A 12,633-nucleotide genomic window follows, 5' to 3' on the forward strand; every position below is an offset into this window, starting at 1 on the left:
TGGCTGCAAAGGAAAGAGCCAAAGGGTTGCACTGGTCCAAAGTTCAGACCTGAGCCAGATTTAAAATCCTGTGCTCAAACCTCAATGAAGTGAATCAACTTTGTACCAAAAGTGGGCCAAAATGACTAAGATGGTGTGAGAGACTGATGTCATAACCAGAACGATTAATTCAAGTTATTGCTGCCAAAGATGTTTGTCCATTATTTGAATCATCAGACGTTTTTCAGCGTCTTGGTTTAGTTTTTTTTAATTTATTTTTGTTTAATAAAAAAAAAAGACAGTTTGCTACTTCGTGTGTAGTTCTTAATCTGAACATTTACCTGTACCTTAACAGTATTCACTTTATTTTCCCATGGGTAGCTCATACCAGTAAGCACGACCAGCTCAAGGAATTCCCAGTAAAGGAGCTATTCAGTGAGGATAGTGTTTGCGATTGTATTATACTGCCTTATAAATGCTCACCACTGCGATCCAGGAGGTATTCAAGTCGTTTCTGTTGAGCATCCCTTCACAATCGGGCATTGTTGTCAATACAACAAGACAGTTTCAACCTTTGACAGTGCGTTTTATATGATTTCATCATTATGCGTACAGCTGTGGTTAACGCCCCTTTCTTGCGTTTTTTTTCAACCATAGTCACAGCTGATTGGTCCATTTCGGTGACGCGCCCTTCAGTATATATTAAACATCTTCCCGTCCGCTTGCCTCCCCTCAACCCGGCTGTCAGTGCTGTGTGAATGCGTGTGTGCTCCTGAGCTCGCTCGGCACACGTTCTATAAAAAAATAAAAATACAAAAAAATTTTCAAAACATAAAAAAAACAAAAAATCTTTTTTCTTTCCTTTTTTTTGTAACAAGTCGGTGAAGCTGGAGCAGACACTCGACCACAGGACGGTAACGTACAAGAAAAGGGCTGCCGAACGACACATATTTTCAGGCGACGTGTTCCCAATTCAGAAGCGAGGCCAAGTAACGCCAGGTTTGCCTTTACCTTCGCGTGTTAGGCTTGAATGACGGCTGTAAGGCCGAGAGAAGTCCGCCCTGTGTCGTTTTGGACATTTTACTCACACTGCAACTGACAAGTCAACGTTCGTATAACGTGTGCCATCAGCATTCTACCCCGACTAAACGTGACGCCAGCGACCGTTTGGAGATCGAACATTCGTAACTTTTCCAGTTGTGAGTACCGAGCGTCGTCCGATTACACTGCTTGCCCCCACAGCCAACGAAAATGAACCCCAGCGCTCCCAGTTACCCCATGGCCTCCCTGTACGTTGGAGATCTGCATCAAGATGTGACCGAGGCCATGCTGTACGAGAAATTCAGCCCTGCCGGAGCTATCCTCTCGATCCGGGTCTGTAGGGACATGATCACCCGGCGTTCCCTTGGATACGCCTATGTCAACTTCCAACAGCCAGCGGATGGTAGGTATTTTATTAAAGTACTCAGTAAAACGTTAAAAAAAAAAAGAGAAAATCTCTCTTTTTAAAAAAAAAAAAAAAGTGACAGTCAGGTGAGAGCTGGCCTTTGCTACACGTGACTGCAGCCGACATATTGTCGGTGGGGTTTCCTCCCGTGAAACTCCCCGCAGTGGCGTAGCAGAGAAGCACCGGGTCCGCCCGGCCCACCTCAGTAATGAAGCAGTTCACTGCCAGCTGCTAAGTGAAAGCCTCTTTCTTTTTTTTTTCCTTTTTTTCATCGCTTTTCTGTCAGGACAACACCCCAACTGTTCCTCCTAAACTGCTGACACCACAGCCTGTTTAAATCCCGTCGGGGTGTTCGCCAGGGATCGAAGTTTTGGTTGAAACATTTTCCTGAAAAGCTGTCAGTTGGTCAAATGGGTTGAACATGTTGTGAAGCATAAAAATCCACCCAACCCAACTTTTTCTGCACGTCAGTGATAAGAACACAGGTCTGCCTTGCCCTTTAGCTCTCTAGAGCACACCCAGCTGTTTCAACCTACACGCTAATCCCTCCATACAGTGTATGTGAAGTGTCAATCTACTGACCTGTACAGTGATGTGGTAGATCACTAAAATATGTATTGTAAAATATCAATTTTTGTGTATATATTGGGGACTATGGCATTGATGTGTGCTACTGGGGTGGCTTGTACGATATAAAACAAAGGTTCTAGTAAATGAAAGTTGCCTGAAAATTGGCAAGCTTGTTTTCCTACCACCTGAACCTGCCTGGAGTTGTTTCATTCATTGTTTCTGTTTCCACTGATTGCAGTCATTTGATTTTAAACTTTTTGCCTCGTGAAGATTGATAATTTCTGGTCCCATCACTGCAATTTCATGATCTTTTCCATTGCACTCTGGAGTTGCATTAAAAAAAAAAAAAAGCCGTACCAATGAAGTTTTAACTGATCGGTCCACAGCTGATCTCAGTTTTTTTTTTTTTATCCCACAGCATTAAATGCAGCCGCCTCCCTTCTGACCCGTCGTTGACGTTAGGATCTCTGGGGGTTTTTTTGTGTGCGTTTCCAGTTGTAAGAACAGAATGTGCTGTGGTGGGCAATCCACTGTTGTTAGATAAACTACTGTGGACCTTATTTTCTGGATGTTTTCCAGAGTTCACGTGTCCGTGAACAACGTAGTAAATACCTAGAGACAAAGTTGTCAGCAAAACGGTCGATCAGGGCTGTTCACTGGACCTGTCAGTGTTTTTTTTTTTTTTTTTTTTTTCAAATGTCCCCAAAAGAAAAAAGACTCGACTGTGGTAGACATTTGCTCTCATCTGTTATTTCTAGCGAATGGACCGATTTGGGGTTTTGATTACAGAAAAATCAAGCAACATAGTGTGGTAGACTTGTTTTTTTTATTAATATTTTATATAATCTAGATCAGTGCACTACTAAAGGATATAATCATATTGATGAGAAATAAAAATGCACCCAGAAGTTATAACATATGGTGCGTTCACCCTACAATTTATATGGAGAACAGAGATGTTATATAAAGCTGTCACTGTTATTTAGTTTTCGCCTTAATTTGATTTCGTAATGTTTGCATAAGTGCAACAAATAGTTGACCATTTCCTGTAAACTTTGACTGCTTCTTGGCCTGGAAAAACAACATGGAACATATTGTTGTGACAGCTTTTACATTTTTGTCTGAGTTGAACAGAAACCTCACCCGAGCGTATAAGAATGGATTTAGTCGTGTTGCTTTCCCCCGAGACAACTTTGATCAATGTTTTCAGCCTTTTTAGAAAAGAAAATCCTTAATGGCCGCGTTCCTTCACGATTTGGCACCAGGAACCCTCCTACACAAAGAACCGCATGGGGAAAAAAAAAAAAAGTCAAATTTATTAGATAACCCTGTTTCTCCTTTTTTGTTATTAGCTGAACGTGCACTGGACACCATGAACTTTGACGTGATCAAAGGGCGGCCTGTGCGCATCATGTGGTCGCAGCGGGATCCGTCCTTGAGAAAAAGCGGCGTGGGAAACATCTTCATCAAGAATCTTGACAAGTCCATAGACAACAAGGCTCTTTATGACACCTTCTCCGCTTTTGGGAACATCCTGTCATGCAAGGTAAACAGTAAGTTGGCTGTAGTGTCGTTCCCCCTTGTTCTACATAATCCGATACGGGGGGATGGTAAGCCCTCATTGGTTTGTGGCGTAGCGGTACGTTATGATTGTCTGCGCAGTCTGCATGTGACTGCTTTCTTAGAGTCGTCTGTACTGCAGACTTGTGAGAAAGCCTCCTCCCTAATTAACAGATGTTTGAGCCGGCAGTTGATGCTGGTAAATGCACTTCAGAGACTAAAATAATTTAATAATGCATCATAGTTTAGGCCCGTCACTGCAGATGGCATAATTATGTGGTAGTGCTATGAGTGTGGGGGTTCTGCTTTCAAATAAGGATTTGTGGCATTAACCAAACAGAGCGAGTGACACGTTGGTGTAGTTTTAAAAAAAAAAAACAAAAGAGGAAAGTCAGCATGACTGGTACTACATGAGACAGTACAGGGTTGTTGCAGCATGTGTGTTTGTGTGTTTTAAAAGCAGCACGCCTCTTCTCTTTCTAAGGTGGTTTGTGACGAGAATGGCTCTAAAGGCTACGGCTTTGTGCATTTTGAGACTCAGGAGGCGGCTGAACGAGCCATTGAGAAAATGAATGGCATGCTGCTCAATGACCGAAAAGTGTAAGTGAATGTTTTAAAGTTTTGTTTTGATCCATTTGGGTGCACACTAACCGAGTTGGGTGTAAATATATATTTTTTTAAAAATTGCTGTCAAAAGAACAGTGAACCTGCTTCGATAGTTCATAGGTTGCACAGTCATGGTTGGGCATAAATCCTTAAAAAGATTTGAGGCAAATGAAAAGATTGTCTCCTAATATTAGATTCATGAGAATAGAAGTTATAACATCAGAATAGTAAACGTGTACAACTGCATTTATACTTATTATGAGCGAAATTTTGAATGACTCCTGCTGTGAAAATGGTTCCTGTGTTTTTGAGTTCTTTGCTTCACGCCGTAGTTTTGTCGGCCGCTTCAAATCTCGCAAAGAGCGCGAGGCTGAGCTGGGTGCCCGAGCCAAAGAGTTCACAAACGTCTACATTAAGAACTTTGGCGACGACATGGACGATGAGAAGCTGAGGGAACTCTTCAGTCAATACGGTCAGTCGGGGGCGTCCACATTTCCGAATGCCCTTCAACTTGCTCCCACAGCACTGTTGGTAAACGGAGCCTCTTTGTTGCTCAGGAAACGCCATGAGTATCCGGGTCATGACGGACGACGGCGGGAAGTCTCGAGGATTTGGGTTTGTCAGCTTCGAGAGACATGAGGATGCCCAGAAGGTAAGACTTGAGCACTGCAAGCTGTCCCCCACTCCTGGACACGAGGTTTACTTTATTTTCTTCTCTTATTTCAGGCTGTGGATGAAATGAACGGAAAGGAGATGAACGGTAAGCTCATCTATGTCGGCCGTGCCCAGAAGAAGGTTGAGCGACAGACGGAGCTGAAGCGCAAATTTGAACAAATGAAACAGGACCGTATGACTCGCTACCAGGTCAGTTTCTCTGCCTTGATGAGATCCCAAAGTTAAGGAGTCATAATCCCAAAGAAATATCCTTCTTAAAGTGTTGCAGTTGCACAGGATTTATATTAAAATTTAAAAAAAAACAAACAGCAGCTTTGTCAAATTCAGTGCTCCCTCCGTAGTAGGTTGCACTGGCCAAAATGGCTGCAACAGTGACACTGTAGTTCATGGACCCCACTTTTCCTCACCATGGAGCCTGGGGATGAATATGTACTGCAGACAAAAATATTAATCGCTTCAGATTTTCATTTTCCTGTCCACTGATGGTGGATTATTCCTGCCTGGCTTTTAGTTTTCAAATCAAAGCTCAAATATATTTTTTGTGGGTTTTCAGGGCGTCAACTTGTATGTGAAGAACCTAGATGACGGGATCGATGATGAACGCCTGCGAAAAGAGTTTTCACCGTTTGGCACCATAACTAGTGCCAAGGTAGGATGTCAGCTTTTTTTTTTTTTTATAGGGAATAAAAATGTGGCTGAGGAGTTATCATGTTATTACTTGATACTGATGGTGTTTCACCGAATATGTGATCTGTATTAAGCCGTTATTAGTTGTCCTATATGTAGCATTCGCATTGTTTCTTTCTTTGTCTCAGGTGATGATGGAAGGCGGGCGCAGCAAGGGCTTCGGCTTTGTCTGTTTCTCGTCCCCAGAAGAGGCCACCAAAGCTGTGACAGAAATGAATGGGCGCATTGTAGCCACCAAGCCGCTGTATGTGGCCCTGGCCCAGAGGAAAGAGGAGCGTCAAGCCCACCTGACCAACCAGTACATGCAGCGTATGGCCAGCGTGCGTGCAGTACCAAATACAGTCATCAACCCCTACCAGCCCGCCCCGCCCTCTGGCTACTTCATGGCAGCCATACCTCAGGCCCAGAATCGTGCTGCTTACTACCCAGCTGCTGGCCAGATGGCTCAGCTCCGCCCAAGTCCACGCTGGGCTACCCAAGGTGTCCGACCACAACGTGAGTGTTTGTCCTCGTATTCACTCTCATTTTCAAAGCGAGGCCGACTGGAAACGGAGCAGTCACTGGTACATTAAACTGTTCTGTTATTATGTGTTCAGACTTCCAGAACATGCCAGGTGCCATGCGTCCCTCAGCACCACGCCCTCAGACGTTCAGTACGATGCGTCCTGCCTCCCAGGTCCCCCGCATGATGTCCACCCAGCGTGTCGGTCAGTCTCGTAAACACCAGCAATCTTCTCTCCAACAACACAACAAGCACAGCTCAGCTTTGGTTTCCTGCTTTTTCTTTCCCCTTTCTCTCTTGTCACAGCCACTCAGACTGTGGGTCCCCGACCGGCCACTGCAGCCGCCGCTCCGGTGCGTGGAGTACCTCAGTACAAGTATGCCGCAGGAGTCCGTAACCCCCAGCAGCACATCACCGCTCAGCCACAAGTCGCCCTGCAGCAGGTAGGAATGCTCATTTGATTGTCGGGCCAGAAGTGCGGCCTCCTCTGCTCTACATCTGAGGAGATTGTGGCTGTGCCTTCTAAGACTTTATATTTTCCCCGTGTCTTACCCCACAGCCTGCAGTTCACGTTCAGGGACAGGAGCCTCTGACTGCCTCCATGCTGGCCGCTGCTCCACCACAGGAACAAAAGCAGATGCTGGGTAAGGTTTACTAACAGCCATCCATGACTTTGCTCTACCCATCTCGCACTAAATCTAGCATGGACAGCCATTTACGTTTTGCTTGTACTGTATATAGTTTACATGTTTACGTGGTGTTGTCCCCCTTCATCTGTCACTCCTGTAGGCGAGCGTTTATTTCCACTGATCCAGAACATGCATCCCAGCCTGGCAGGCAAGATCACTGGCATGCTGCTGGAGATTGACAACTCAGAGCTGCTCCACATGCTGGAGTCCCCAGAGTCTCTCCGCTCCAAGGTCAGCGCTCTGCTTTCTTAATATTAACAGCTTCCTGTCTTTGATCCTCTGAAGAGTGAGCAGGGACTTTAGGGATGGCATTCAAAAGAAGTGGGTTCTGGTGTTAACATTTTCCCCAAAGTGTGTGATTTTCAATGTTGAAGTGTTCAAGAGATGTGTGAACAACCACAGAAAGAGTTCCCACGTTCTCTTGAACACGTCTGTTCATCGCTTTTAAAATCTCACCTTGATGTTGGAAGTGTTGCTAATCAACTTTATCTGTGCAGGTGGATGAGGCGGTGGCTGTGCTACAGGCCCACCAGGCAAAGGAGGCCGCCCAGAAGACTGTGACAAATTCAGCCGGCGTCCCGAGTGTCTGAACCCAAAGTATTAGTGTGCTTGTTTTTGACTGATGCTGAAATGAAAGTGGATTGAGAGTTTTCACCGTTGCTTGCGAAAATGTGTGAAAATGCAAGTTTAAAGAAAGTGGAGGGGGGAAAGAAGTCCTAATTGTGTTTATTTGTTTTCTTCTTCACAGGATTGGGGAACCTTGAGACGAGCTTCTCCGGTGGAGAGAAGGGTTTTGAAAAAGTTAAAAATGCACAAAACAAAGTAAAAAGAAGTGAAATAACATAGAAAAAAAAACCAATGGTAACAAGTCTCCAACCAGGCCTCAAATGAAACCATAAACACCGGGTCTGGTTTGCTGAGTTAAAGAGAAAATGCACACACAAAAAAAAGAGGAAAACGATGAAAATAAAAAATGATCAGTTCTGGGGGTTTTAGAGAAGAATTCTGTGACAAAATATGATTGAGAGCATTCCTTTCTGCCATTTTATCCCTTTTAAATGTTTGAGCTCTAAAAAGCCTGTTATTGTGAAATTTCCCTTGACCTTTGCTTGCTTGAATAAAAGTTGTAAAATAATCAGCATGTGTCTGTTATTGGGGATAAAACTCTTCATATGCCTCCTGATACCAACTTTAATCTGGGTAAGACCATCAAAGGTGTTGGAGGTACGTGTTGTTCGAACAGAGAACTGAAGATCTCCCAGTCGTTTTAAAACCACTGTAAACCCAAAAAATGAAACGCACGCTGTTGCAGTGTTCCATATTTTTATTTTGTGCTGCAGAGATGACGGATGTTGACAGACACACAAACACTCTTCAGGCTCCCTGAACTCGGCCCAGCTCTTCAGCGCCCATTTACTGGCCGATGGCTTTGCCCTGCTCGGTCATTCTCTGGAAGAGGTCCTCCACCTGCTTCTGGAAGGTTTCGATCATGGGCTGGAACTCCCCTTGCATTCTTTCAGCCAGAGGTCTGAGCTTGTCATCCATGCTGGTGGCAACAGACTTCAGCTGATCGTGGACCTGAGCAGCCAGGGGCTCCAGCGTTTTCTTGTTGTCATCCAGGAAGGTCCTGGGGGAGCAGAAGATAAATCGCTATGAATGTCTGTCATACATGTGTCTGACCAGATCAGTAGTCTATTAAAATGATTTAAAAGGGAAAAAAAAGAAAAAAGAAAAGCTTGTTTTTCCCTGCTGGGTTTACTTAAATGCTGAATGGGAATTTACCGTCAGGTATTAAGTGTCAAAAAGTGTGAGGTGACAGTGGTTGGTTGTTACTCACTGAGCCTGGCTGGCCAGGTCTTGATTGCTGAGAATCTGACTCAGATCCTGGGTCATTTTGGCCTTAATCTCCTCAAAGTACGCGCTGAGCTTGTCAAGATCAGCAGCATCTTGTGCAAAGCTTCCTGTGGGATACAAACACACGACATTAAAAAAGAAGTTTTGCGGTCCCACAACCAATCGAAGAATCCGTGAATATACATAACTCTGGCCGTACCATGTGCCAGAGCAAGCAGGACAACGGCGGCAATGAGGGAGAATTTCATGGCTGATGACGGGATGAGACCTAGAAAACAAACATCTTTACAATTAATACACTGAAAAGCAATATAACTTGTTCTGAAGTAAACTCTAAAAACGCAGTGTGGGGTTGTTTTTCAGGATTTGTGCGTTGGAGAGCCTCCTGTTGCTAAAGTAGATGACTCACTGATAAAACTTTACTGGTAACCTCAGTCTGACTTCTTGTCTCATGGTCATAAGATAAAGATTTCGAGTCACAATGCACTCGTCCAAACCCCACACATGAACTTCTTCATCGGCTGAAGTGAACACAAGCTCTGGCACAACCCGGCAAATAAACTGGGAACATTTTGGAATTCAACACTTGTTTAAACCAAACAAACATATACTTTTTAAAAATTTTGTCTTCAAATGTTTAAAAAACATGTATTTTTTTTTTACCATGAATGTGTCTCTTATCCATTAATGTATGACTTGATTTTAATCGCTTACATTTTAGACTTTAAAAGAAAATGCATCAGCTCAGGAAAAAGCAAATAACTTGACACTGACTAAAGACATTTCCTCTGGTCAACCGCTTGTTTCCACAACAAAATAACCAACTAAATAAAGGTTAGACATCAATATAAGTTATTCCTTCTTAAGTCAAAAGTAATTTTAAAGTAAAAACAAGATTTAAGTTTTGTGCCTCAGTAAATCAAAGCAGTTTAAGTCCATAAGAAAATGAGACTCACCTGTTCTTCGGGGGAATTCGGACCAGATGGTGCCTTTGTTCGGGACTCTCAATCCTCTTATAGTCCAACACAGTGATGCAGCTCTGTCGTAACGCAGGTCTGATTGGATAAGATAAAGCAGCTGAACAGTACTGGATGTTTTTGCTGGTTGGGCACTCGCAGTGCTTACCCTTGCTGCTCTGTGTGCCACCTGGCCAAACTGAACCAAAGTCCAACAGTCCCTCTGCTGACTGCACGGGGTGCATCTTATCTCATAGATTAAATAAGGCACTTAATTATCAGTAATACCAATCTTCACGACACTGGGACCTTGTTCGGAAAGACATTTGCTGCTGCTGGTTTGAATTTATACAAACTATCTTGTTTTATTTAGTTTTTTATTATCACTGATGTTGATACTTTTTTTAAGGTCCTGACGCACTTCATATTTTCAAGTTTCTGTCCTCTTCTGGTGTTTTGCTTGCTTAACTGACTCTGATGTTGATTAGAGCTCTTTAGCTCTGCTCGTACTTGCATGATGAAGATAAGTAAGTTATGTTCAACGTGAAGTTCCTCTGATAGAATAGAATAGAAATAGAATAGAAAAATACTTTATTCATCCCCTAATGGGGGAAATTCAAATTAGTCAAGTAGCTCAAAAAACGATTAATATTTACAATGATTGTATATTAACAACAACAACAATAATAATACCAATTCTAATAAAAATACTACTAATAAATAATAACAACAATAATAATAAATGACTTAATAAATAAATAAAAAATCAATCAATCAATCAATTTGAGAAGAACTAAAAAGCCTTATGGCTGTGGGAACAAAGGACCTTCTGAACCTTCTGATAAAGATGAACCACTTTAGACAAGGGTAAAAAATGTCAACGGGTGCTGAGTGGATTTGTTGGCTAAGAATGATGCACCTTACAGAGCAGTCTCTGTAATATTCCCACTGGGGGAATATTCCCCCAAAGGTTTCCAGACAGTTTCAGGTTATTTCAGCCTCTGAGGAGCATTGTTGGAATGCTATCTAAAGGTTGTTTGTATGGAATTCTTAGAAAGCCTTTGTTGCATTTGGGCCCGTTACACACTCCAACAACTGATGAAATAAGTTTTTAAGCCTTTTGAAAACGAATCTTTGAGCGTCCATTTGTGATTAAAAGAAATGACTGAGATTTCTATTTAATAGAAACAAAACACTTTCAGAAAACGTGTCATTCAGCTGCTCTTTGGGAAGAAGCATGTCACACGCATTCATGTGGATGCAAACCTTTTACCTCTGGTTTACATCCAACACATTATCTTTACAGTGGCTGTAAAGTAATTAATTTCCAGCCGTGCTCCACCCCGTTCAGTGACAAACAATTCAGCACATATGTTTGGATGTAAATATGTGAGTGGGGGGCATAAACAACACACGCTGCCTAATAAACACCCAAAGTTTCTGTTCATCTGTGGGAAAAGTCTGCGCCGGAGTTTTGAGAATTTGATTTTTCTTCAATCTAAACCAGATGTGGGACCCGGAGTGTGTTTCCAAACCGAGATTGTTCCCTGAGTCCAATATCTGCTCATCACCGGGCTGGACTCCCCTAGTGGAAAAAGTCTGGGGTTGTTTATGTCTCTCAAAGACATCCACTGAAAAGAAATCCAGACACAGAAGCATGTCCTCTGTGGTAATGGAAGGCATGTGAGGGTACTTCGACCTGATTGCTGCATGGAAGTGTTTGCATCAGGAGGACGCGGTCAGAGCAGCGCAAAAGCTAAGAAAAAGGGATGTTTTTACTGAACATTACCACAGGACTTTATTGTAAAAGACGTCTGCATTAACAACGATAAGAGACAAAAATGGGCCTTGACTGTTTCTTGTTATTAAGCTTTCTAGATACACTTCTTTGACCTGCTGATTACAGTATTACAGTAAGAACTTATAGGCTTATAGGCTTGTCAGGGTGAGATAAGGCTTGACACACTTAACAAGAACTGTGACAGCAATCAGTGAAAATGTTCCGTTTTGTCCTGAAATAAGAATTATCTAAAGTGCCGTGCAAAAAATGTCAAAGCGACCCCTAGTTTGTTGATATAGGTGTAGTGATTTATTGAAACCTGTATATGAGGTTAAAACAGAGTGTACAAATCTAATGAGCTTGAAATTAAATATTTGGCATGAGCACCGTTATGCTTCAACACAGCCTGAACCCTCTGAGACAAGATTTCTTGTCATTTCTTTAAGTAGTCTTCAGGAATAGTTCTCCAGGCTTCTTGGAGGACATTTGAAAGCTCTTCTTTGGATGTTGGCTGCCTTTTGATCCACTCTCTGTCAAGACGACTGCTTCAACAATGTTGAGGTCTGTGCTCTGGAGAGGATTCATCCCTCCATAAGATCTGTAGTTGCTTATTTTCAGTCCATTACACATTTTCCGCCCTGTTGAATGACTTCTTGACAGCATACGTCCCTGGAAAAGACATCCATCATGTGCAGCTAGTACAACTGAAGCTTGGCCCATTTCAGTCCAGTTGGGTTTATAGATGTAGAGGAATTTGATCCCTAACTGCATCATCTGGTTGTGTTGGTCTAGTTTTGAGAGGCTTTAGTACCCACTTACATGTTTACATGCCCTTTAGATATCATGGAATTATCCTCACTGAAGAAAAACTGAACAGACCATCAGAAAGCCTGGGGAAATATTACTTGAGACTACTTTGAAAGAATATAAGGCTCACTGGAGGCCAAATATGAACAAATTATGGGTCTCACACAGTACTGTTTGCAAAAGTACAAAAAAATTCTGAAGCTTTTGGGTGACTTAGATTTCAGCGGTATATTGTGCTCATTAACTGTTTAAAATGAAAATAAAATGTCTGACACACGTAAAGAAGAGCTTTGTTTTTCTCTGAAACTGTGGAGGAAGACATACATACTCACCTCCTCTAATTAAGTAAAACTACCGAAATATACAAATTACTTAGGTTTCAACATATGGGACTGAACTTAAGAAGCAGGGAGGTGTTAAAGGATTAGTTTGGATTTTCTTTTTTAAAGAAGGGTTACATGAGGGGGTTTTGGTGAAGTAGTACTCAAGTGAATTACCTCAAAACTGTAAAAATACTTTAC

General features: G+C 42.6%; 3 protein-coding genes and 1 non-coding gene across 4 annotated transcripts in view; 2 read left to right on the top strand and 2 right to left on the bottom strand.

The window, feature by feature from the left end:
- Positions 1-12,633, bottom strand: part of LOC142367565 (putative 2-ketogluconate reductase) — a 379,644-nt gene that overhangs the window by 71,895 nt on the left and 295,116 nt on the right. The gene's annotated exons all lie outside the window — the stretch shown is intronic.
- On the top strand, positions 700-7,850 carry pabpc1b (poly A binding protein, cytoplasmic 1 b). Its single transcript, XM_075448978.1, has 14 exons — positions 700-1,423; positions 3,349-3,542; positions 4,041-4,156; positions 4,495-4,634; positions 4,720-4,814; positions 4,889-5,026; positions 5,391-5,486; positions 5,653-6,019; positions 6,121-6,231; positions 6,333-6,469; positions 6,586-6,670; positions 6,816-6,946; positions 7,213-7,312; positions 7,464-7,850. The coding sequence occupies exons 1-13, from the start codon at positions 1,231-1,233 to the stop codon at positions 7,303-7,305; spliced, it is 1,896 nt and encodes a 631-aa protein (XP_075305093.1). The 5' UTR covers positions 700-1,230; the 3' UTR covers positions 7,306-7,312; positions 7,464-7,850.
- Positions 5,145-5,281, top strand: LOC142368354 (small nucleolar RNA SNORA5). Its single transcript, XR_012767323.1, has one exon. It is a non-coding gene; the product is annotated as a small nucleolar RNA SNORA5 (small nucleolar RNA).
- Positions 8,022-9,562, bottom strand: LOC142367076 (type-4 ice-structuring protein-like). Its single transcript, XM_075448979.1, has 4 exons — positions 9,526-9,562; positions 8,769-8,837; positions 8,553-8,676; positions 8,022-8,342 (listed from the first exon to the last, which is right to left on the bottom strand). Exons 2-4 carry the CDS (start codon positions 8,815-8,817, stop codon positions 8,129-8,131), a joined length of 387 nt encoding a protein of 128 aa, XP_075305094.1. The 5' UTR covers positions 8,818-8,837; positions 9,526-9,562; the 3' UTR covers positions 8,022-8,128.

The sequence above is a fragment of the Odontesthes bonariensis genome, chromosome 18 (assembly GCF_027942865.1).
Source record: "Odontesthes bonariensis isolate fOdoBon6 chromosome 18, fOdoBon6.hap1, whole genome shotgun sequence".
Lineage (NCBI taxonomy): Eukaryota > Metazoa > Chordata > Actinopteri > Atheriniformes > Atherinopsidae > Odontesthes > Odontesthes bonariensis.